At 42.8% G+C, this 27,352-nt stretch overlaps 1 protein-coding gene across 5 annotated transcripts in view; it reads right to left on the reverse strand.

The window, feature by feature from the left end:
• Window positions 1-27,352, reverse strand: part of SLC12A3 (solute carrier family 12 member 3) — a 757,364-nt gene that overhangs the window by 271,603 nt on the left and 458,409 nt on the right. For 4 of the 5 annotated variants that reach the window (XM_033941364.1, XM_033941363.1, XM_033941366.1 and 1 more), the window contains 2 exons: window positions 24,896-25,051; window positions 1,132-1,231 (listed from right to left, as the gene is read on the reverse strand). In XM_033941364.1, coding sequence (XP_033797255.1) covers window positions 1,132-1,231; window positions 24,896-25,051 — 256 coding nt within the window. The remainder of the gene's footprint in view (window positions 1-1,131; window positions 1,232-24,895; window positions 25,052-27,352) is intronic. The other variant, XM_033941365.1, reaches the window with a different exon arrangement.

Raw genomic sequence — 27,352 nt, forward strand, 5'->3', positions numbered from 1 at the left:
GCATCACAGATTTCATAAAAGAGCTCATTTCACCCAGAGATTTACATGAGAGATTAAGGGAGTAATTCTCCTTAATCCTTCAATGTTTATTTCTACCTCTAAAAACTAAACATTCAAAATTGTGGCCTCACTACTTAATTGGAAGCAGGGCTGGTGGATGATTTCTCACATCTTTGGGTTCAAGACACCCACCAGATCATAACTAAAAGACATAGGGCTCCTTTCACAAAAGGTGCATTAGGGCCTTAACGTGCGGAATAGCGTGCGCTAAAATGCCACATGTGCTAGCCGCTACTGCCTCCTTTTAAGCAGGGTGTAATTTTTCGGCTATCACGCACTATAGTGTGCGCTAAAAACGCTAGCGCACCTTAGTAAAGAAGCCCATAGATATATGCATATATTTAGACATGTGAAAGGCAATTCTATAACTGTGTGCCTGTACTTTATATGCATAATTACAGGGTTAATTGGTACAGTATGTGTAAGTGCCCTAGAGGCTATTCTATAAGGATGCGCACAAGTACTATAGTACTTAAGTACAAGGGGAATGTACATATGAATGAAGCAAGAGCAGATCATGGGCATGCTCCCTCATACATGTTCAACATATAGAATACAGTGGTACCTTGGTTTACGAGCATAATTCGTTCCAGAAGCATGCTCGTAAACCAAAATAGTCGTATATCAAAGCGAGTTTCCCCATAGGAACTAAAGGAAACTCGCAGATGCTCAAGGCCCAGCAAAGAAGAGGAGGCAGATCTTCGGGCACCGGCACCAACGCACAGGACATGCCGGTGCCGGTGCCTGTGGCCAGATGCAAGTAAGAAGCCTGTTCGGGTGAGTTTGGGGGATTTCAGATTGTGGAGGGAGGGGGAGGATGCCGGATCGTGGGGGGCGCCGCTCGCAAATCGAGGCATGCTCAGTTTCCAAGGCGCCGATTTAGCAAATGTTTTGCTCGTCTTGCAAAACACTCGCAAACCGGTGCACTCGTAAACCGAGGTACCACTGTACTGTTAATTGGGTATGTGCACCCAAATGCCATTATTAAATAGGTGCTCCCTGTGCTGCATTGGGGCACCTACATTTAGGCACTCCTTTATAGAATTGCCACTTTTGTGCATTAGCACTCACCTGTAGTTTTTAATATGATCTTCTACTTCATTGAGTCCTACAGTATACAAAAGAGCCATATTATAGGAGCTTGCCTGCACAGATGAACCCCAGTTTGCCTCTGAAAAAGAAATCAGCACCAAATTTTAATTTTAAAAACAGTTTCACTGAAATCAACATAATTTTTATTCATATTTTATTTTTAGACTCCCCGATGTAATGACACAGTGATGTGTTGACAGGAATTTACAAGTAGTAACCAAATAGAACTGTTGCTATTCTTCCAAAACAAAAATGAAAAGCAATTAGTATGTTTGCAATCTCTCCCTTCTGCTCTGCCCCATAAAACACCCTTTCCATAAACTCATAACTATCAGAGCTAACGCCACATACAGCTCTTTTACAGCTAGTTTCAAATTAGCTGCACTGTCCTGAGTGATATTGCCATGCTACAATATCTAACAAATTGACAGCTTATTTAATTTAGAAATCAGGGGCCTAGTATTCAAAGCAATTAAAATGGTTAAGAGAAACTCCGGCTCATTTAAATTACTTGTCCAGAGCTAAGTGACAATATTCTGTGGCTCTTAACTGGATAGTGCCGTTAAATATTGCCTCTTAATGGCCAACGCCTAACTGGCGAGATTAGGGTTGGGTAAGGAGTAGAGTAAAAGGTCAAGGATTTGATATACTGCCTTTCTGTGGGGGTAACCAAACCAGTTTATACAGTATATACTATATGCAGGTGTTTTTTCTGTCCCTAATGGGCTCACAATCTAAGTTCTAGACAGAGCATGGGGGAGGTGGATATGGAGTTTGAGGCAGTTGAAAGAGAGAGACAAGGGGAAGAAAAGGCTAAAGGGGGTAAGAGGAGGGAATAGAGAAAGACAGAGCTCAGAAAGGGTGGAGAGTATATGGCACAGTGGTTAGAGCTACAGCCTCCGCACCCTGAGGTTGTAGGTTCAAACTCCATGTTACTCCTTGTGACCCTGGGCAAGTCACTTAATCCAAAAAATTCAAATACCCTCAGTACAAATCCTGTTCTCAAAAAAAAGAGATTTCACTTTTTACTCCTTTACAATAGCATAATTTTAAACCTCTTCCTAAGGCTCAACAACGCACTGTGGACTTAAAACTCAAAAAGCCGCTACTATGCTTCATAAATCTTGTAAAGGGGGAAAAAAAGCCTCAGACTTGTGCCTGCTGCTAATTTTATAAGCATTCAGGCTACTATTAGAGTTACCTCATCAACATAAAAAACCCCTCCTCCAAGTATTCTTATCTTCAGTAATAAATATTTTTTCAATAATAAATATTTTTCAAATATTTCAATTAGTTCAAAAGATAACACAAGCTTCCATAGATCCAATTATTTTGTCTGATCATGGGGGGGTGTGGATTGAATTTAAAATAGTTGATCAGGATAATAGTAGATCTGTATGGAAATTTGATAATAAACTGCTTGCGGAGCCAACTTTTATTGAGGAAGTCCAGTCAAAAATAAATGATTATTTCCAATTTAACAATACGGAAGATATCTCCATGGAAACTCTATGGGATGCTTTTAAGGCAACCATGAGAGGTCAAATTATTTCATTTTCGGCATATATTAGAAAACAAGTTAAAAGACAATTTTCTAATTTGGAACAAGAAATTAAGCTTTTGGAGTCAAAATTGATTGATAAATGGGAATATTCTACGTTACAGGCTCTTTTAAAAGCTGAAGGTAAATATAATGAGATTTCTTCTAAATTGATAAGAAAAGACTTATTCACTCATCAAGTTTTGTATTATGGAAATTCAAATAAGATGGGAAGATTATTGGCAAATTATTTTAAAGCAAAAAAAAGAAAAACAAAAATAATTGCAGTAAAGGATGAAAAAGGTGATACTTATTCACAAATTGGACTTATTTTAAAACAATTTTTGGAATTTTATAAAGCTTTATATTCTTCTGAGCCGATGGTTTAGAATTTTTAAACCTAATTAAGGGACCAAAAATTCCTGATCACTAAAAGAATTACAAACAGAGTTGAAGTCTTTTAGAGTTGGATCCGTTCCAGGTGGGGATGGTTTCACGGTAGAGTTTTATAAATAATTTCAAAATACCCTGTTACCATATTTGTTAAATTCATATCAGGTTCAACTAACTAAAGGCTGCATCACAGGTACTATGGCAGAATTGTTAACTATAGTTTTACCAAAGCCAAATAAAGATCCCACATTGGTTTCAAACTACAGGCCTATTTCTTTAATCAATGTAGATGGAAAACTTTTGGCTAAGACATTGGCTTTGCACTTGGCTAAGGCTCTCCCCTTTATTATTGGTATGCACCAAACAGGGTTTGTTGCTCAGGGACATTCTTCTAATAATACCAGGTTGGCTTTACATATGTTAAATTTATCAAAAGCCATGAATGACCCGGCCTTTTCTGCATCCTTGTATGCAGAGAAGGCCTTTGATCGAGTGGAGTGGACCTTCATGTATCAAGCAGTGGAATGGTTTGGTATAGGTTTAGGATTTATACAAATGATTCAAACATTGTATAGCTCCCCTGCTGCTAGATTGTATATTAATAATAATTTCTCGGAAAGTTTTAGTCTACAGAGGGGGGTTTAGACAAGGCTATCCCTTATCTCCTCTGGTTTTTGATATTGTATTAGAACCCTTGTTATTAGCTATTCAGCAAGTGAAGGAGATACAGGGTATTCCTTATTCAGATCAGGAATATAAGGTTTCTGCTTATGCAGATGATATACTGCTTCATTTGAGAAATCCGGAAACAACCATTCCAAGCTTACTAGAATTGATAGAGAAATTTGGAAAATTTTCAGGATACAAGATAAATTGGAGTAAATCAGAAATTCTTCCACTTAATGTGCATTGTACAAAAGGTTTGTATGATTCATTCCCCTTTCTATGGAAGGAGGATGGAATAAAATATTTAGGAATTTGGATAAAAAGTACGCTGGAAGACACAATGAAAGTGAATGAAAATTTTTTATTACAGAAGGTAACAGAAGTGTGTGAGCAATGGAATCCTTTACATCTTCATGGTGGGGGAGAGTCCAAACTATTAAAATGATGATTTTGCCAGTGGTTTGTTATCAAATGGGTATGTTACCGTTATTTTTCCAAGGGTCCTTTTATAAAAAATTAAATAGTATTCTTACAAAATTTATTTGGCTAGGTAAAACTCCTAGAGTTGCTTTAGTATCTCTACAAAAGCCAATTACAGAGGGGGGGTTAAATTTTCCCAATTTTTATAGGTATCATCAATCCTACATTATGTGCCAGGGTATGTATTGGGTCCTCCCAGAGCTCATTGAAAATATCCCAGATTGGTTATGGTTGGAATGGCGACTCACGTTTCCTCTGTGATTATGTCATGTTCTCAGTATCAAAATGCCTAGATTATCATTAATAATAAAATGCTAAGCTGCGCATGCGCACTCCCATCTGCGTGAGCCCGTTTTACGTGAGCTGTAGGGACCTGCAGGTAGGAGTGTGCATGCGCGCGGCGGTGCGGAGCCTGTCGGCCGTAGCGGCTCTTGCAGTCGGAAGGAAGGAAGGAGGAAACAGGACGCGATCCCCACCTGCGTCGGAAGTCCGATGCAGTCAGGGATCTTGAGAGGAGCTGCCGCTGCGTCTTTAGAGAGACAGCCGGGACCGAAGGAGCCAAAAGCAGAAATCGTAGCTCAGGGAGCCGCTGCTCCGCCTCTTCCGACCCCGCCGCTCCTCCTCTTCGGGCAGCAGCAGCATTTAAAATTTGCTGCTGTTGCCGGCTTCAGGCCTTCCTCTCTGGTGGGTCCTGCCTACTTCATGTTTACATGAAGACAGGACCCGCCAGAGAGGAAGACCTGAAGCCGGCAACAGCAATTAATTGTAAATGCTGCTGCTGCTGCCTGATGAAGTTCAAGGAGGAAAGGGAGCAGAGGGGGAGAGAATGGTAGGGCATGGAAGTAAGGAGGAAGATATGGGGAGGGGGAGGAAAATGCTGCACAGGGAAATGGGGTGGAAGGGAAATGTTGCAGCACAGGGAAATGGAGGAGCAGAAAAAGGAAGGGAGGCATACTGCTGGACAGGGGGAGCAGGAAAAAGGGGTTGATGGACAGGGGAAGAGGTGCTGATGGACAGGGGGGGCAGAAAAAGGAAGGGAGGCGTACTGCTGGACAGGGGGAGCAGGAAAAAGGGGTTGATGGACAGGGGAAGAGGTGCTGATGGACAGGGGGGGCAGAAAAATGAAGTGAGGCCTACTGCTGGACAGGGGGAGCAGGAAGGAGGTGATGATGGACAGGGGGGAGGTAAAACAAAGGGAGAAGGGCTGCAGCTGGATAAGGTGAGCAGTGATGGGGTGGTGGAGGACACAGGGGAGGTAAAAGGAAGGGAGAATGGACATGGTGGACAGCCAAGGGAAAAAAAAAAAGAAAGACAGAAATACAGAAAGCGGCTAAGGAGAGAGAAAAAGAAATAAAGACAGACGCACACACATATATTCTAGCACCCGTTAATGTAACGGGCTATAAGACTAGTACAGTGGTGCCTCACACAACGAACTTAATTCGTTCCAGGAGCAAGTTTGTTATGCGAAAAGTTCGTTATGTGAAACGCGTTTTCCCATAACAATACATGTTAAAAAAAATAATTCGTTCTGCAGCATAAAATATGCGAAGATGACATAAAAAAAGATAAATTTGTCAAAATGGTGAAAATGGTGGTTTTGCTGAGGCCAAACTCTTTGACGAGGTCACACTGTTTTACCCCACATTCACTCCTCCTAATTATTTCCCGTTTCATTTCAACAGAAATCACCTTCCTGCTTTTTTTAGAAGCCATGATATATAAAAAATATTGAGTTTATCTTAAAAGGACGACTGTATACAGTGAGAGAGGGCAGTTAAGCGCAGTGACTAACGACTGCCTGCAGTGCCTGCGCGGAAGGATGCAATACATCGGCAGCTCGGGTGACTTCGTTGTGTGAAACGAAGTTCGTTGTGTGAAACGAAGTTCGTTGTGTGAAGTTCGTTGTGTGAAACGAAGTTCGTTGTGTGAATCAAGACATGAAGTTCGTTGTGTGCAGCGTTCGTTGTGTGAGGCGTTCGTTATGCGAGGCACCACTGTATAAAGATAATAGAATATTAGTAGACACATGAAAAACATTAAGATATGTAAGTAATTTAACACCTATTCCAATTCACAAATCAACAAATCAAACTATATGGCTGAACTCCAAGATTCAAATTGGCGGATTTAAGGTCATCTGGAAGTATTGGATGATAGCAGGTATACATATATTAGATGATGTTATTTCTAATGGTAAGCTGCTTGATTTTTCACAGTTGCAACATAAATATGGCCTCAATAAATCACAAAGTTTTAGATGAATGCAACTGAAGCAGGCCATTCAGGTGGGGTTCCCTGAATGGAAAAATCGTAATAATCAATATAGTTTAGAGTTCTTATGCTTTCAGGTGGACTTCCTGGGGTGGTATAAATTGTTAATTGGATTTATTAAAAAGAAACCAAAAACCGGTCTGAGAGACATTTGGAGCATTGAGATTAAGCATCAAATTTCTGCATCTCAATGGACACGAATTTGGACTTGGAAGATGAGATGTACAGTGTCTGCATCTATGAGACAAACTTGTTTTTTTCTGTTACATAGAGCATTATGGACCCCTGTTCAGTTACAAAAGTTAGATAGCTCTAAGTCTAATAAATGTTGGCAGGGCAGGATTAATTCATCGAGGGCCCCTAGGCACACAAGTACACTGGGCCCCCTGCCCTGCCCCACCCCACCATGCACCCAGGTGAAAACAGGAAGCTGCGTCAGAGGGAAGCTTTGGGCAAGCAGCACCACTTGCACAATTACAGTTCCCGTTGCCTTTCTTACCCGCATTACTTGCTTGTCTTACTTTCCGTCAATGGGGGGCGGGCCGTGTTGCCGATCGGGGGGGCCTGCGTTGCCGATTGATGCTAGAGGGGCCCATTGCCGTTTGGAAAAAACAATGTTGATGCCTTCCTTCATCGGGCCCCCCCTGACTATTTCGGGCCCTAGGCATGTGCCTACTTGGCCTATTGGTTAATCCTGCCCTTGATGTTGGCATTGTCATCTTGAAGAAGGGACTTTAGATTATTTATTGTTCTATTGTCCATTTATTATGGCTTTTTGGAAATCAATTTGGGACCAAATTAATTGTTTATTAGAAAACCCGGTGGCATTGACCTATGATACTATATTATTTGGCATGTCAATGAAGGGAGTCAGATATCTTCAAATAATAACAAGCTTTTACTTATAATGACAGGGGTCGCCATACAACAAATTACATGTAATTGGAAAAACTGGAGTAGATTACATAGAAACATAGAAATAGACGGCAGATAAGGGCCACGGCCTATCTAGTCTGCCCACCCTAATGACCCTCCCCTACCTTTGCCTTGTGAATAGATCCCATGTGTCGATCCCATTTGGCCTTAAAGTCAGGCACGCTGCTGGCCTCAATCACCTGCAGTGGAAGACCATTCCAGCGATCAACCACCCTTTCAGTGAAAAAGAATTTCCTGGTGTCACCTCGTAGTTTCCCGCCCCTGATTTTCCACGGATGCCCTCTTGTTGCCGCAGGTCCCTTGAAAAAGAAGATGTCTTCCTCTGCCTCAACGCGGCCCGTGAGATACTTGAACGTCTCGATCATGTCTCCCCTCTCTCTGTGCTCCTCGAGCGAGTATAGCTGTAATTTGTCTAACCGTTCTTCGTACGGGAGATCCTTGAGTCCCGAGACCATCCGGGTGGCCATTCTCTGAACCGACTCCAGTCTCAGCACATCCTTGTGATAATGCGGCCTCCAGAATTGCACACAGTATTCCAGGTGGGGCCTCACCATGGATCTATACAATGGCATAATGACTTCCGGCTTACGGCTGACGAAACCCCTGCGTATGCAACCTATGATCTGTCTTGCCTTGGATGAAGCCTGCTCCACCTGACTGGCAGCCTTCCTGTCCTCACTGACGATCACCCCCAAGTTTCATTCTGTTACCATTCTTGTTAGGATCTCACCATTAAGGGTATAAGTCTTGCATGGATTTTGGCTGCCTAGGTGCATAACTTTGCATTTTTTGGCATTGAAGCTGAGTTGCCAGGTCCTAGACCAGTGCTCTAGTAGGAGTAGGTCAGGCATCATGTTGTCGGGCATTGAATTTTCGTCCGTTTTGCATTTGCCCACTACATTACTTAGTTTGGCGTCATCGGCGAATAATGTTATTTTACCCCGAAGCCCTTCTGCCAAGTCTCTTATAAAGATGTTGAATAGGATCGGGCTCAAGACCGAGCCCTGTGGCACTCCACTGATCACTTCCGTCATTTCGGAGGGGGTGCCGTTTTGATGGCTTTTGACTTGGTCAGGTAGTCTGCTCTAGAGTCCTGTTTCCCCGATTGTTTGTAAGAGATGAATGCTTTTTTCTTCTCCTTGATGAGGTCTGAGATCTCCGCAGTGAACCACTGCGGCATATTGTTCCTTCGCCATTTACTTACTAATTTAACATAGCGGTTTGTCGCTTCCTGTATGGTGGCTTTCAAAGTCGACCACATTTCTTCCACGCTATCGGTTTCTGTTTGGCTTTGTAGTGCCTGGTGAACAAAGGAACCCATGTCTTGGAAGTTTGTGTCCCTGAATTTGAGGACCTTGGTCAGCGTGGTAGATTTAGTGAAACCTTTCCTAAGATTAAACCATACCATGTTGTGGTCACTGGAGGCCAATGTGTCGCTCACCGAGACCTCTGTGACACTTTCTCCATTGGTAAGTAATAGGTCAAGTATTGCCTGATCCCTTGTTGGGTCCAACACCAGTTGCCTGGGATCAACTCTCTTCATAGAGTTTAATAGCCTCCTGCTGCTGCCGGAAGTAGAGATAAGTGTATCCCAATCCACATCAGGCATGTTGAAGTCACCTAACAATACTGTGTCCCCACGCAAGGTGATTTTTTCTATATCTCCGATTATTTCCATATCCAGGTCATCATGTTGTCTTGGGGGTCTGTAAATTATGCCAAGATACAAGCATTTGTCCTTCCCTCTGGCCAAATTAACCCAAAGGCAGTGGCGTACCTAGGGTATGTGGCACCCGGGGCCCATCATTTTTTGACACCCCCCCCATGTAAAAAAAATATTTTTTGTAATAACCATGAAACTGAATAAATGGTCATAATAGAAACAGGCAGTGAAAATTTTCTTTTATTGAACCTTATATATGTAACCATTATTCCAAACATACCATAACATAACATAAATTATGTCTGAATTGTCATGACATCAGAAGTACATATGGAGTAGTTGCAGGTGATGCTTGGGACAGTTCTGATTGTGTTATTTCGGTTTTATGTGTTTTTTGAATAGAAGGGTTTTTATTTCTTTTTTGAAGGTTTTGTAGTATGTGGTCGAGGTCAATAGGTTATAGAGTTGGGGGTCGAGTGTTGCAGATCGAATGGCTAGGAGGTTGTCAAATTGTTTTTTTCTTTTGACGTTTTTGGTTGGAGGGTGTGTGAATGGTGCGTGAGTTCTCCTATGTCTGGTTGAGGTGGATTGAATTATTTAGCTGAAGAAATTAGTTACCCCCCCATTCCACACACATTAATTCTCTTCCATTTTTGTTCCCATTATAAAAAAACACTGATAAGTTCCCAGAAAAAAAATACATTTAAATAAGAAGTGAAAACAAAGGCCCCTACAGATGAGAACATAACATAAGAATAGCTTAACTGGGTCAGACCAATGGTCCATCATACCCAGTAACCCATTCTCATGGAAGCCAATCCAGGTCACTAGTACCTGGTCAAAACCCAACGAGTAGCAACATTCCATGCTACCGATCCAGGGCAAGCAGATGTTTCCCCCATGTCTTAATAACAGACTATGGACTTTTCCTCCAGGAATTTGTCCAAACCTTTCTTAAAACCAGCTACGCTATCTGCTTTTACCATAACTTCTGGCCACTTCATTTTTAAGCTGAGATCTTTCCTTTCAAACAGAGACTTTGCTAGATGTCAAATACAGCACAAGGTAACTTCACACGGACTTAGCTGTGCAGGAAATGTGAATCTCCTCATACACCCACTGTCATCCTAGCTATCGCTACCATTCAGCATTTTCAGTTGGCATTACTTATGTCAGCGAAGGCCTATGGGAAATTATATCAATCTGACTCTGGCATAGGAATGCAGATAGACCCTGAGGGCAGGGAAACTGTTTCAAATAGCCCTGATTGAATCATGACTAGCTAAAAGGTGTTAATGTCTGATTAAGAGGGTGCTTAGGACAATGGGTCCAGGTGCACAGATCAAGAAGATAGACTGCTTGAATGGGACAAAGAAGCCAGAGACTAATCCCATCTCCATGGCTGCAAGTTGAGGAGTAGTGGCTCGTGGCCAGCAGGGGGTGCTGTTTATGGGACGGTAATGGGAATGGATGTCAGAACATGATAAGTGCAGTATTTTTTGTGAAGTTTTTCTACAAAAGTGCCTGTTTTTCGTATGATTCTGGGTAATTCTAGTCAGACAAACATCTGTGTCAGTTAGGGACACGCCCAGTAGAAACGTACGAAAAACGGGTGAATAAAAGTCTGAATAATATGTAGCTAAGGCCAGAAGAAAAAAACACACTAAGGATTAATATAAGGGAAAGCATAATAATATCTGTTTATGTACTTTGCTGTTGAGCCAAATCATGGTAGAAATCATGATTACATGACTACATGGAATCCATTTTGGGTTCTCTGTGTTTACCAGTGACTAGTTTCTGTCTTCTTTGTCCTCTCTGAGTTTTTCCCGCTCCCAGCAGCGTGGTGTTAATTAATACCACATGTGCTTGCTGTAGACTGGCTAGGAAGATCACGTGTCCTAAACTAAGAGATAAAATGCATTAAGTATGAATGTGTGCAAGGGGCCCCGAACGAAGGAATGATTGATATATGAGAGATATATGAAAGAATAGTGTGTACTTAATTTCTAATATTTTATATATTTTAAACCTGAAAAACACTAAGGAAAATCCTAAGGTAACATCTGGAAGTAGTTAAGTTAGAATCTGAGATGCTGTATCAGTCTCCAGCATAGGAAGGGGGGCATTGGAAGCCCATGCTTAGCACTGTGTCGGTGTAACATGAAGCTGTCAGCTTTCCTCTTCCAGACTAAAGTTACTGTCAATTTAGGGAGAGGTTGAGAATTTCTCAGCACCATGTTAATAATTGTAGATTCTCTTGAATAATGTTAATTCAGAAATCAAATGTACTGTTCTAAACTTTTAAACATGGAAACATGGAGGGATTTATTTTTCTTTGTCTAAACTTTTAAGACTACCTCTTTGGTGAATTGTTATTGGTTGTCAAACTTGATGATGTCACAGAGCTAAAAGTTATATAATAGAATGAAATGAGATATGAGACCGAGACCGTTATGAGAAGGCCAGCATTTGGCCACTATGACGATCTCCCATTAGCGCAACCGTAAGCAATTATGCTGACGCTTTTGATCTCATAATGGAAAAATAGAAACAATAATTCAATAAATCTTGGTTATAATTTTGAAACCTTGCGCTGGTGTCATTTTGCATGTATTATTATTTTCAAACCTGAAGCTTTCACAAAGGCGTCGATGTCCCTTGCTCAAAGTATCACACCCTCCTTTATCAATTAAATTAACCATTGTTTCAAACAGTTTACAAATTCTAAACAGAAAGATACTGGGACATACAATAATTTCTATATTCAGAATAAGATTCCAAGGTATAAAAGTCTCCTCTCTGCTCTATCAATCTATCTATCTATCTCTGGAGAAGAGGGGTCTTGGCTCTCCCTCTCTTTCTCTGTCTATCCTTCCCTTTATCTATGGAACACGAAGCTTAGACCATCCCCCTTTTCTCTCTCTCTCTGCCTTTCCCTGAAACTTCATGCTTCCTTCTGAACTCTGTAAGGCAGGGAAACTGTGTTGCTCTCTCATTAATTGTAATGCTTAATTGTAATGCTTATAAATATTGCTTTTCTGTAAGCCTATTTCTATAATATATTCTTTATTCAATCACCTCTGGCTGTGTCTTTTTGATTCTACTTCCTGGTGAATCTTCAGTGAGGGAACTGAACCTGGGACTGGCGTTTCAGGGCGCCTCTCACTTAACCCCTACCACCTAATATTGTGGGGGCCACTAACAAACCTGACATTTTGGGGGCCTGTCTCGGTCCTTCCTGATGATTTCATTTGGGTAAGTAGAATTCAATTTTTTTAATGTATAAGAGTGAGATAGAAATCAAAAGTCCTTGGAAAACCCTTAGATTGATTGTAGGTTAGACTGGATGACACACTGTTGAAAAGTTCCAGTAATATTGTGGGGTTTTATACTTGGTGAGATTGCAGAGTAAGATAGAAATCAAAAGACCTTCTGGAACCCTTAAATTGTTTTAGACTGAATGACACACTTGTGAAAAGTTTCAGTAATATTTTGGGTTTTATATTTGGTGAGATTTTACTATCAAAAGTTTTTGTAGTGTTACCTGTGCCAGTTTGCATTGTATGATTTGCTATTATATGCTTGCTAGGGTGTTGCATGTAAGAATATTTGAGCTGCTCTGAAGAAAAGCAGGGTTCAAAGTGAAACCAGTCACTCAATTAAGACACGCCACATCTGTACTAATAACTTTTACTTTTTTACCTTGTGCTTTTAATTCTATTTCTTGTCAGTCTCTGCCCTGGTGAAAGGCCCAGTGCACACTGGACTGGAACTGGCAGCTGACACCTCTGCTCTTCTAACAGACTTCTTATATTTTTTTCCTGCTAAACTTCTGCCTGTAAATTTCAGGTAGTAACCAGTGTGGGCAAATGTGGGCATAAGTGTATTATTTATGCCAATGACTCTTGCCTAACATGCTTTACCTCGATTTTCTACCTATTAACTAAACTCTCCCTCCTTCATAAGTGGGAGCATTTCAATCTCAAAGGCTACACACAGACAGGGACATTTAGAAGCCCATTCTCTCTCATGAAATATATGAGCAAGGCCCACGAACCAAGGCAGACTTCTGCAGCCTCAAATATGAACCCTTTTGATTTTCAAGAACTCACAGATATTGTACACAAATATTTTGACAAGAAAGGGGGTCCATATGAGGGTAATTTTCCTGAACACACATGACACGATATTCAGAAACAAATGGTTTCGCATTCTCAGGAGTTTAGAAAGAAAACAAATAAACGAAAATGCCTTTTCATTCAGGGGCTATGTAGAGGAGTTATTAGCCTAAGACAAGAAAATACTGACTTGAACACTCAGTGCCATCAGCTGTCCAAAGACTTAGATGAGGCACAAATTAATATATCCATGCTAAGAACCCAAATTGTTCAAGCTACAAATTCCTTTTTAGCTGTAAATGAACAATTAGAAGAGGCCAAGGCAGAATTAAAGTATTTAAAATCAAAATGTGCCTCAAAGGGACAGGTTAATGCTGTCTCCTCACAGATTCTGCCGTCTGCACCATTTCCACCATCACCATATAATCCATGTAGTCAGAAAACCGTTTTTGTAACAGGCCAGAGAAAAGGTAAACTAGCTATGGATGTAGAACAGGAAGAAGAACCGACAAACAAAAGTGAGGAAAATTCATTACCAGGCCAGAGCAATACCAATAGTACCCCTATAAGTGACACAGCTCCAGTAACAGTAGTACTGCAGGGACATATGAAAGATAGTGACATTGAAAGAATAGTGGAGAAAGTGGGCCCTATGCCTTTTAACATAAATAAATGGTGCAAATGGCCTACTGACATACTGATTCACTGGGGTCTAGGGAAATACAAAAGGAACAATGCAGATTTTGATAAGCTTATGCACCTAGCCCTGGGTCCACATTATTATAAATTTGGATTTCTTGTTCATCCATACCAATTTGTAAAGATGGGCATCAAACAACTATTTCGCTGCACCTCTTTGCAAGTACTTAGAACTCTTTCACCCCTGCCAAGTGATACACTAGAGCAGTTTGCATATAGAGTGTGGGTAATCAATGCGGTACTTAAAGAGAATGAACACTGGCCCATTTCCTCAGATTATGGTCAGAGAGAACATAAAGAATTCCTATTAGAATTATTATCTCCCGAGATTACTAAACACCTTCTGTTGTTCTCGGAGGACCCTAAAACTACGCCTTTTGACACTTTACTACTCAGGATTGGGTCTGTGTGGAATACCCAGCCAGCTCAAATTATTTCAGTATCAGAAGCTAGAAAGTGGCGTGCTGAGGGAGCACCCCAATACAAGAAAACACCACACACAGGAAATAGAGGGCATGTCAGAAGTAGTTACAGAAATACCTTCACTTACATTCCTTTCCATGAGCTCAGAGCACAGACAGAAGCATTAGAAAAAGAGAAAATGAAATGGGAACAGGATTGGTACACAATGCAGATAGAATTGGATAGAGTAAAAAGTGATTTAACAGCTAGGAACAACAATGTTAGTGCATAGGGATGTCCTGACTCTCTGTGTCCGAATGACAAGGTGACTCAGGCCTTCACAGCCCAGCCAGACTCCTTTCACTTACCTGTGGACTCACTTTTGGAGACGCAGGATAAGGGAAAGAAGTCAGACTCAGAATTCAGTTCGAGGTATGTGGCACCTTTGATTTTGGACACTTGCGGCCACCCCAATGTTAATACTACCATAGAGGGTCAGGATAAATTAACTTTGATTGATACAGGGGCTGGAATCAGTTTTACAAATAGAGTGCCTCCTACTGAAGATCAGGAAAATATGGAAATTTGTGAGATTCAGGGTCTAAATGACAAAGCATCAAAGTGTGTGTCTATCCCACAAAAGGAACAAATGAAAGACATTGTAGAAACTACTGCCAGCATGAGTGAGAATACAGGCAAAGAAATAGTTGAAGTGGCTGGTCTTGCAAATTCTAAATGCTTCTAAACCTTTGGTTCATGAGGTTATTCCTGTGCAGTTAGCAACACAGTGTAGCATGCTAGTGCAGAAGCATGATCGTAGTGTAACTCACTCAGAACAACTTAAGAAAACCTCCAAACAAGTGAATCATACTATCACTTTTGAAAATGGACAGATTGCACAAACTGTAGAAAATTTGCTATGAGACGCTCATGTCTCAGTTTGGGAACTTTTCTTTGGGTATTCGCCCACTGCAAACTACGTATTTAATGTTTTAATTCACCCTATCATTATCTTAATTATTGTACAATTTTTGCTATGTATTATTATGATTTTCCTTTGCTGTAAAGTGAAACACATGTACAATTCTTTACAACGCATATCATACAAAGTTCCTTCTAACTTTTAAGGCAGCCACTATGATAAAACAACTCCAGACCATACAAAACACCGCCCTCAGATTGATCTACTCACTCAAAAAATATGATCACATAACAACTGCCTTCTTAGACTCTCACTGGCTACCCATACAAGCACGAATCCAATTCAAATTCTACTGTCTGATATTCAAAGCATTACACGGCTCTTCCCCCTCCTATCTAAATAACCGCTTAAACCAAATCTCCACCTCAAGACACAGAAGAACCTCGAACCCTTTCGCCTTCCCCCCACTCAAAGGCACACAATGCAAGAAAATGTTTGACAACCTTCAAGCAACACAAGCAGCAAAAATCAACCATTCCATCTCCAATCTTATGACAATATCAGACAACTTCAAAACATTCAGAAAAGAAATCAAAACCCTGCTTTTCAAAAAATTCATCCAAATATCTTAACCCCTCCTCTTTTACCTCCAGAAGATTCACCTACCTTCAGATAACCTTCCCCCAAATTACCCACCTTAACACCTTCCAATTAAACAAATACCATAAATAGATTGTAACCTACCCTCTCTAACTGAATTCCATATGTATTTTTCATACAGTTCTTCACTGTCAGTTTAATTTCCATCCTATAAATTCAATAGAATTTTTCTTTTTTCAACCATCTTTATTTTCTCTTCTTTATTAATTTCCAGGTACTTTAGTTAGATTGTGAGCCTTCGGGACAGTAAAGGAATTTTTTAAGTACCTTCTTACTTCTCATTTATAATCTTAATGTATATTTTCTTCAAACCGCTTAGAACCTAACGGATGTAGCGGTATATAAGAAATAAATTACATTACATTACATTACATTATACATGTATTTCCAGTATCTTCTCTGACACTTTCTAATTTGGTTCTAATTTGGTTTTAATTTGGCATGGCCTAATACATTACCATTACCAGGGTCAGATATAATATTATCCCATATCCCATACTTGCATACTCTCTCATGACATCTTGGTACCTTTATACCTGAACCTCCTGAAAACGCTTCCTGTATCCCTTATGCACCGTTCATTCACTCAACGATGGGTTAGATATAAGCATACTGGGGTCCCCCGCCCAGAGGATGGCCTATACAACCTAAGACAGAGGTATGAATTCATAATGGGAACTGTTTACGGACTATACAACCTATCTTCATAGCTTGGAGATTCTGCAGGACGGGGGACGTACTGTTGGAGGTAAGCGAGGGTACCACAAGCTTCCATTCATTTCAAAGAATAAAAATAAAAATAAAAAAGTATGGGAGATGTCAGCCTAGCTATCACTACCATTCAGCATTTTCAGTTGGCATTACTTATGTCAGCGAAGGCCTATGGGAAATTATATCAATCTGACTCTGGTATGGGAATGCAGAAAGACCCTGAGGGCAGGGAAACTGTTTTAAGTATCCTTGATATGTTTCAAGTAGCCCTGATTGAATCATGACTAGCTAAAAGGTGTTAATGTCTGATTAAGAGGGTGCTTAGGACGATGGGTCCAGGTGCACAGATCAAGAAGATAGGCTGCTTGAATGGGACAAAGAAGCCAGAGACTAATCCCATCTCCATGCCTGCAAGTATCACACCCTCCTTTATCAATTAAATTAACCATTGTTTCAAACAGTTTACAAATTCTAAACAGAAAGATACTGGGACATACAATAATTTCTATATTCAGAATAAGATTCCAAGGTATAAAAGCCTCCTCTCTGCTCTATCAATCTATCTATCTATCTCTGGAGGAGAGGGGTCTTGGCTCTCCCTCTCTTTCTCTGTCTATCCTTCCCTTTATCTATGGAACACGAAGCTTAGACTATCCCCCTTTTCTCTCTCTCTCTGCCTTTCCCTGGAACTTCACGCTTCCTTCTGAACTCTGTAAGGCAGGGAAACTGCGTTGCTCTCTCATTAATTGTAATGCTTAATTGTAATGCTTATAAATATTGCTTTTCTGTAAGCCTATTTCTATAATATATTCTTTATGCAATCACCTCTGGCTGTGTCTTTTTGATCCTACTTCCTGGTGAATCTTCAGTGAGGGAACTGAACCTGGGACTGGCGTTTCAGGGTGCCTCTCACTTAACCCCTACCACCTAATATTGTGGGGGCCACTAACAAACCTGACACCCACCATATAGTGCAAAAATGTGCAAAGGTCTGTTTTTTTCTTTCGATCACTACATAGACTAATGCCACACAAGCAGCACTGTTACAAACATATTCTGTAGGTCAGTGCTAAGGTTAACAAAGTTTCCTTCCTTGGACCAGAAGAAGATACTGACAAACCACTGGAAGAGATCCCAAAACAACTACCCAGGAACAACACCCAAAGACCCACTCAGTGTGTGAACCAGTTGAGTGGAGTGGACTAACTGGGGGGTGGAAATGGGCACGGAGTTTGCTCAGCAGAATTTCCCAGATCACCTCTTCCTCTCAACACATTGACACGCTGCCGACACCACCACTAGGAACACCTCACCGGGTAGGCCAGCAATGCTATAAACTTTATAAAACACATTATTATATTTTCTTATAAAGCACATATTTTAACTGAACTCTCTGACATCCTCAGCCTTGCCATTCACAAAAATAGAAGGAAGAAAAGTTCCCATTTCTTGCTGTCTCATGTCCCCGGCCTATACAATATTTTTCTCCTGCAGAGTGCAGACCCTTCAAAAATCTGACCAAATCCTCATTTCACTTGCATTATAAAGTACTGAGGATGCCATCTCTCCCCAATCCCAAGTCCTAAAGTCTAAGACAGTAGCACAAACTAGTGCTGCCAGATTCAGGAAAAAAAATTTCGATTCGATTCAGCCTATTGAATTGGTTTATCGATTCAATTTTCCTGCCCAATTAGGTGTTTTTTTCAAACATCCTGGTGGGTTTATTTTATAGCTTTTTCACCCCCCTTTGGCTTCTCCTAACCACACTGGCACTGTGGTGTAAATAAAATAAAGAAACAAAAAGGACTTTTCCTCTCTCTGTTAAATCCTAGCTCACGTTTGCGGTCTAACACCAGCTCTGGCAGGATACACATTTCAAATCTGACATATTGTAATCACAAAACAGAAAATAAAATTAGTTTTTCTACCTTTTTGTTGTCTGGTTATTTTTCAAATCTTGTTGGTCCAAGGCTCTGGTTGTCTGCTGATAACTTGCTTGCCAGGGTCTCCTTCTTTCTTCTTTCTCCGTGCTAACCATCCATCTGCCATCTCTGTCCTCCCCTTCCGTTTCCCTTCCCTCCTCCGGATGTCTGGCATCTTTCCTTTTTTTGTCTCCCTCTACAGATCCACCTTTTCTTAACTACCCTTTCATCCAGCAGCTCTCCCTCCTTCCCCACCACCCCAGGGTCCACCATCTTTCCCTTTCTTTTCCCAACTACCCTCCTAACCAGTATCTCTATCCCCCTCCCCCTCCACACTATCCCTTGTGTCCAACTTCTCTCCCTTTCTGTTCCTTCCCTCCCTAAAACCCATGTCCATCATCTATCTCTCCTCTATTTTCAGACCCATTATTTCTTCCCACTCAAAGTCCGGCATATGCACGTCTTTTTGAACCCCTCCCCCTTCCCTCCGTGTACTTCTACACCAGGGCCCCCCCTCCCCTGAAGGCCTGTCCCCCCCCTTAAAGATCTGCATCCCACCCCTGAAGGCCTGTCCCCCCCTTGAAGGTCTGCCTGCATGCTCCCCTTGAAGGCCTGTCCCCCCCCTTGAAGGCCTGCCTGCCTGTTCCCCTTGAAGGCCTGCCCCCCTGAAGGCCTGCCCCCCTTGAAGGCCTGCACCCATCCCGAAGGCCTGCATCCCCCCGAAGGCCTACACCCCCCCTCGAAGGCTTGTACCCCCCGAAGGCCTACCTGCCTGTTCCCCTTGAAGGCCTGCCCCCCCGAAGGCCAGTCCCCCCTTGAAGGCCTACACCCCCAAAGACCTACACCCCCCCCGAAGGCCTACACCCCCCTCGAAGGCCTACACCCCCATCGAAGGCCTGCCCCCCCTTGAAGGCCTGCACCCATCCCAGAAGGCCTGCACCCCCCGAAGGCCTACACCCCCTTCGAAGGCCTGTCCCCCCCCTTGCAGGCCTGCCTGCCTGTCCCCCCCTTGAAGGCCTGTGCCCTCCCTGGAAGGCCTGCACCCCCCTTGACGGCCTGCCCCCCCCAAGGCCTGTCCCCCTGAAGGTCTGCACCCCCCTGAAGGCCTGTCCCTCCCTTGAAGGCCTGCCTGTCTGTCCCCCCCTTGAAGGCCTGTCCCCCCCCTTGAAGGCCTGTGCCCTCCCTGGAAGGCCTGTCCCCCCCTAAGGCCTGCACCTCCCCTCCCCCGACGGCCTGTCACCCCCCCGAAGGCCTGCCTGTCCCCTTGAAGGCCTGTTCCACCCCGAAGGCCTGCACCCCCCCGAAGGCTTGTCCCCCCTTTGAAGGCTTGCTTGCCTGTTCTCCATAAAGGCCTGTCTCCCTGAAGGCCTGTCTCCCCCCCCCCCTCCACAAGGTCTGCCTGCCCGCCCCACCCTGAAGGCCTGCTGCCCCCCCCCACTACCTCGAAGGAGCGCTCGGCCCCACCACCACCACGAAGCACTGCTTATTCCCCCAGCCTCCCCGCTTCATTACCCTGGGGAAACAGCCTGCAGCAAGATCGTGTGATGCCAGCGATCTTTGCTTACTTCGGCTGTTTCCTCCGCCGCGGTCCTGCCCCTCCTCTGACGTCAGAGGAGGGGCGGGACCATGGCGGAGGAAACAGCCGAAGCAGGCAAAGATCGCTGGCATCGCGATCTTGCTGCAGGCTGTTTTCAGACGCGACACCCAGCGCAGGGGGGGAACCGGTCCGGACCAGGAGCACCCCCTCAGGGCTTGGCACCCGGGGCGGACCGCCCCCACGCCCCCCTTGGTACACCACTGCCCAAAGGGATTCCCCAGTGTACTGGACATCTGAGATTCTTGTGACCTTAATGTAATTTATTAGTATATAATGCTACACCTCCTCCCATTCTGCCCTCCCTGTCCCGGCGAAGCAAGTTGTAACCCGGTATGACCATGTCCCACCCGTGGGAATCTGTGAGCCAGGTCTCAGATATCGCCACCACATCCAGGTCGGCATTCCTTATTTCTGTTTCCAATTCCAGGATCTTGTTTCCCAAACTGTGTGCGTTGACGTACATAGCCCTCCATGTTGTATTTTTGTTACGTCTCAGTGGGGATATTTCTGCTTGAGCTGCTTGAACACCTTTAACATTATTTGTGTTATTTGTGCTCCCCCTAGACCCAGAACTACAATGTGTACTCCCCATAGACCCAGAATTACAATGTGTACTCCCCTAGACCCAGAATTACAATGTGGCCCATACTTATGATGTGAACCTACCCCCGACTCGAAAGTGTGTGTACTCGCCCCTGACTCAGACCCAGAATTTCGGTGACTACTTACCTCATCCTCAAAAAAGTATTGGCAGTTTAGTTCGCCAGGTATGTTGTTTGTGCCTGTACCCTCCCCCGACTTACCTAGTTTAAAGCCCTGTGAAGTAGGCGGGCTAGACGGTGTCCAAGGACATTCTTCCCTCTTCTGGTCAGGTGTAGCCCGTCGTGTCCCTGTAGCCCTTGCAAAACTTCTCCATGGTGCAGGAACCCGAAGTTCATCTCCTTGCACCATCCTCGCAGCCAGTCGTTCGCCCTCTGTATTCGATCCTCTCTGGCTCTGCCCTTGCCCCTCACTGGAAGAATCGAGGAGAAGACCACCTGCGCATCCATCCTCCTCAGCTTCTCCCCCAGGGCCCTGAAGTTTTCAAGTATGCTGTCCGGGGTGCTCCTGGCGGTGTCGTTGGTTCCGACGTGGATTAGAATCATGGGGAAGTGGTCTCGGGGCTTGATGAGTCTGTCAAGGCAAGTGGTTACATCCCGGATCCTGGCCCCTGGCAAACAGCAGACCTCTCTTGATTGTAGGTCTGATCTGCAAATTGGTCCCTCAGTGCCCCTCAGCAGCGAATCCCTCTGCGCTTCTTAGGGGTGGGCCATACTGTTGAGCAATATCTACACAGAAGGGGTATTTAAGGAAGTTTCAAGATGTATGGGAGCCGTTAACAAAATATTGTACTGAATAGATACCATTTTTCCCTTAAATTTACAAGTTCAATACTGGGGGAGGGGGGGTGGTAATTTTTAGTTTATTATTTAACAATAAAAGAATGATAGGGGGAAAAATTTTATCATATGATACTTATGGTTTATATTTGCTATGGAAGGGTGGGGAGGGAGGGAGATAAGTTATATGATTTGTATTATTGCTGATTATTAAGTGTTCTATTTAATGTTAAAATGTTTTAACTCACTGTCACACTTATTGTAAGTTTTAAAACGAATAAAGATTTTATCAAATATTTCAATAAATTTCCATCCACGTGCACTGGGAGCCCTACTCTAAACTCCTAAAGAACAGCTGTGTTAGAAGCAACCATAAAATCGCTTCCCGCTAATGTAATTGGACTGCGTACGGTTTGTGTACCAGTATATAATGTTACTAATACTGTTATGATAAACACTTATCTTTCCCAGTGGGTCTTTCATACACACTGCTGTTCTTGTGGCAAGTCTGCTCAGCCACAGCTGATGATGGCCAGCCAGCGTTTTGCTAAGTTGCATCAGGGCTTCCTGGGCTGCAATCGGCACTTAATCTCTGTGCATCTAACTACTAATGCTGTAAAATTGTCCATAGTCGTGACATCCATTTATCTCCAGATAACCACACAGTGTGTGTAGGGACTTCAGTGTGTCCGAGAAAGAAACAATCTCTGCAGGTGTTTCATTAGTCATGATGACAGCAGCAGTATCTCCATCCTCATCAGACTCTTGGTTGTCTGCAGTGTCCTTTATGACTGTACAGATATTGGAATTAGTGCTGTCAGATGATGTGGCCATATCGTTGTCAACGGCGACATACAGCTCAAACTCTAATGGTGAGAGTCCAACTGGGATTTCAATGGACAAAGTGTCAGCTTCAGTTGTCTCATCAGATGCGTGAATGAAGCTCACTTGTCGATAGCAATTTGAAATCGTTGATGATGAGACTCGACTCCATGCCTCCCGTACCATGTGAAGAGAGTCGAGCATCGTTATTTTTCTCACAAGCTCAGCAGCTCGGGGGCTGGATTCCATGCTTGAATCAATCACTGCCATCACATATCGTAGGAGGAGCGACCTGTAATGACGTTTGAAGTTTGCGATTATCCCTTGGTTCATCGGTTGGATCAAAGAAGTCGGGTTTGGCAGAAGAAACACGAGTTTGATGTTGGTTAGTCTTACGTCATTGCTGTGTGCTGCACAGTTATCACACAACATTACAATGTGCCTCCTACGCCTTCTCATCAGGTTGTCAAGCATTCAATCCACAGTGTCGCCGTCATCCATGTGTTTTTATTGCTTTCATATTCAACAGGCAGGCGTTTAATGTTTTTGAAGCACCGAGAATTTCAGTTCTTCTCAATCACCAGTGGCTCGAGCTTTTCACTACCGTCCATATTGTAACTGAGCAGCAATGTCAATCGTTCCTTTGGCACCTTGAAGCCAACAGTTTCATTGCATTTGAAAGCCAATGTTCCATCAGGGATGGCACGCCAGTACAGGCCTATCTCATTGGCGTTGAAAACGTCGCATGGTTCATATCCACCAATGACTGATGGCAACACTTCCATGACCCATCTTTCTGCACCAAACTCATCCAAGTCTTGTTTTTTGCCATGCTGCTTCTTAAATTTTATGCCATTATGAACTTTCCACCTCTCTAACCATCCGTTTGTTGCTTTGAAGTCTTCTACGCCCAGTTCTTCAGATAGCTGTGCTACTTTCTCCATCAGCAGAGGCCCACTGATTGGCAGGTGTTGACGTCTAGCTTCAGCAAACCATCGCAGCAAAAAAACAACAACCCAACATCACCAATTAAGAGTTCCACAATGGAACTGTTAGGGTACCTAGAGATGTCTAAGTTGAGAAGCCCTCCGAAGCATATATGAAAAGTAGACATGGATAGGGGTGAATAGGCGTGGTTAATTTAGGCGTTGTTGCACATTCAAGTTACCTCCCAAACCCCAAGAATAGAAACTAGACAAGGGAGAGAGACAAAAGCAGAGACGGCTCAACTACATTCACCAACCTATCAATGATGTTTAAGATGTAAGTAGATTAAACGGGAGAGCCCTCAGTAACACAGCCACCCACTAGAGAACCAGTGGAAAAGGCTGTCACATGGCTTACACCCAAATGAGTGTTAACTGTGAAATATCCCCAGGCTCTACTCCGTATTTTTTACAATAAAGTGCACCCAACAGTGCTAAGTGTGAAAAAAGATATACATAAATCAAAAAAACACACTTTTACCATCCACTACGATTGTCTCTGCCCCTTGTCCAGGGGGCCAGAAAACATCCAAGTCCAGCCAAGCAAAAAACAACAGGAAGTACTTAGCTTCTCCGTGAAGACAAACAGCCAGCAAAGATATTCTTCGTCCAACGGGACTCCGTTTCGGGGGTGCACAACCCCTTCTTCAGGAACAGCTGGACTGCGCTGTGACCATCCAAATCATCCGGCACAGCAAGGATTGACAAAGCAGGAAATGGCACTGAACCGAACAGAACGCCTCCAATTTAAACAGCAGACCCAAAAGGTAATTGGACAAGAAAAAAGAAAGAAAAAGCACCTGACTCCAGAGAACTTCAAAGAGACCAGAAAAACACGGCCCGGAGTCAGCTGAAAAAATGAACTGCAAAAAAATTCTATAAAAAATAAAGCAAAACTAACTTTCAAAAAACAATAAATTAAAAGGTATGTTGTCATTCAATATAGTCATTATGTCCCATAGGAGCTAACGCTTGGAGTTCAAAAATCCAATATTGCTCCCTCCGTTGTAACCACAGTACTTTATCTCCCTGATGACTCTCATAAACCTGTTCAATAATAGACCAACGTAAATCCTGAAAGGTATGTCCCAACTGGATACAATGAGGCACCAGCGGGGAATTCATTGACCGGGTACGCTCACGTATCAATACCCGGTCTTTTTCTGTAACATCACTATCTGTGTACAGCCTCTTCCTCTGTACACTGCTCTGAACTGCTTGTGGTTATTATTATAGTTATTATTTCCACAAATGTTTTAGATTTTAGAATTGATAAAACAATGTCAATAAGCACATGACCAAGATGAGCATATCACAAAGTAGCCTCATCACCTAATCACAAACAGCTATGTTTCTCAACCCTCTCCTGAAGGCACACCTAGCCAGTCAGAATTTTCAGATCACCACAATAAAAATGCTTGAGATAAATTTACATATTGAACAGACCCATTATATGTGAATTTATTTCATGCATATTCATTGTGGTAATCCTGAAAACCTGCTTCTAGGAGAGGGTTGAAAAACACTACATTATAGCATGTAAGCTCATATCACTGGACCACAGACTCACCAGGCTTTTTATAAAGAACATAACCCAATAAGAAGATGACGATGCCAATAGCTATCAGAGCTGCTTCCCAGGTTAGTAAAAACATGATAACCACAGACACAACTGCACCAAAAAGAGATGCCCATTTATTGTAATATTTAAATGATGGTCTCCAACCTGTTATAATACAAAAAAGAAATGTATAAAATATATATTTATTCCAGGCAATATAACAAAATTTGTTTTCTTTTATAACAGTTCCCACCAAATTAGCAAATTATTTTATAATTATAAAGAACAATTGTTAAAGTGATTCAATGAAATAAACTGACTACTTGAAAACTATTTTCCCTCAATCCATCAAAAAGTATGTACAGTTTCATAGCATGAATATGTATAGTCAGAATGGGACAAAGCATTCCTGGATGCAAGAATCGAGTAAGTTCTGATTGATGTTCCAAATCCACCTGTATTACTTCCAGCCTCCTGTCACTGCTGTTAATGCTTCTTTTTTTTAATGGCACGCATAATCTGTCCCATTAAAAAAGAGAAAAAAGCCTCCCCTCACCCCTGCGCCAGGTACCCCCCAGCCACCATCCCCACCCCGAACCTCCCCCATACCTTTTTAAAACATTGGAAGCAGGAAGCCTGCTCTCAGGTTCCTGCTTTGGGCCCGCCTGTCTAAATGATGGGCCTTCCCCTTCCCAGTGCATCATATGATGCACGGGGAGGGGCCAAAGGCCCTGATTGATTCAAACATCTAAGGCTCCTTCAAAGGGGTGGGGCCTCAGGTGTCTGAGCTAATCAGGCCTTATGCACCTCCCTCTGTATCCAGGATACTGAGGGAGGAGCCTAAGGCCCTGATTGGCGTCTGAACCAATCAGAGCCTCTGGTTCCTCCCTGTGCATCACATGATGCACCCAGGAGGGGAAGGCCCAACATTTAGACAGGCAGGCCTGAAGCAGGAGCCTGAAAGAGGACTTCCTGCTTCCAATGTTTTAAAAAGGTATGGGGAGGATCGAGGGGGGGGGCGTCCAGGCATGAGGGTATGGGCATTCCTCCTAACATTTTTTTGGGTTCAGGGGGGTGGAAGGCATCTGATAGAAGATGGGAGTGGACATCCCTCCTGCCATCTTTTTTGGGTTCAGGAGAGGCAGGGGCTCCAGGGTGCTTGGCACAGGAGGGGGAAGCATGGCGTTGAGGTGTTCTGCATGGCATTAGGGATTGGGCATCCCTCCTGCCATTTATTTTAGGTTTAGGGGGACAGTGGCTTAGAGGGTCTGGGGGAGCCACATTTTCCAGTGGTCCATGGAGAGGGCCATCATCGGCGATGGGAGACTTTTTTTATGGGACAGATATTTTGCATGTGTAACACACACACAATATCTGTGCCATTGAAAAAAAATGGAAAATAAAACAGGCAGATCTGACAGTAACATAGTTACTGACGGGTCTAGACAAGTCAGTTTTTACGATCACTAAAACCCCTTTTTTTTGGGGGGGGATAGCCAAGCAATGTTAGTATATCAATTGCTTGGCTATTTTGCATGAGGTTTTAGCAAATTTGCATGGACAGATCAGAAAATGGGCAGTCGAGGGGAAAAATACAGGGTGGGTCATTTTGTGCATCAGGTCAGTATAAGCGATCGTCGCTAAAGCTGTGAAAACAGGTTTAGCGATGATCGCTGACTTTAGTGCATCCCCCACATAGTTTCCTGCTGGCTTTAAGCATGCCAGAATGTAAGGACTATACATTTATTTCTTCAGTTTTATTCACCAAGCTGTTTCTAAATTTTGGCAAGTTCACTAAAGCAAAATGTTTTATGAAAATATTTTCACAAATCGCTCAACCTTCCTATCCAAGGAGAATGTTTTATTCAGGAATTAGTATTTCTCAGCACCTTCACATACTCTTGTTGCTTTTTTGCGGGTGGGGAAGGGAGGGGGAATCAGAATTCACTCATCAACTCTTTGCATACCAATGTCCCAGCTAAACTTTTTCTTTTAGCCTACTGCTCCGGGATTCTGGAACAAAGTGTTTATGAGAAATTTGAAAAATTGAAAGTGGACAAAGAAATGGGACCTGACGAAATCCATCCGAGGATATTGAGGGAGCTCATAGAGGTTCTAACAGGTCCTATTAAAGATTTGTTCAACAAATCTCTAGAGATGGGAGTGATTCCTGGGAACTGAAGAAGAGTGGATGTGGTCCCTATTCACAAAAGTGATTGCAGAGATGAAGCGGGAAACTACAGGCTGGTAAGACTCACTTCATTTTTTTTTAATAGAATAGGGCACAGGCAGACAAATGTGCAAAATGTAATTATTGCCAATCAATAATAATAATAATAATAATAATAATAATAATATAATAATAATAATAATAATTTTATTCTTATATACCGCCATACCCAGCGAGTTCTAGGCGGTTTACATCAATTATGTTAGGATCCGCGTGGACAGCAGATTTACAGCAAT

This window comes from Geotrypetes seraphini, chromosome 4 (assembly GCF_902459505.1).
Source record: "Geotrypetes seraphini chromosome 4, aGeoSer1.1, whole genome shotgun sequence".
Taxonomy (NCBI): domain Eukaryota; kingdom Metazoa; phylum Chordata; class Amphibia; order Gymnophiona; family Dermophiidae; genus Geotrypetes; species Geotrypetes seraphini.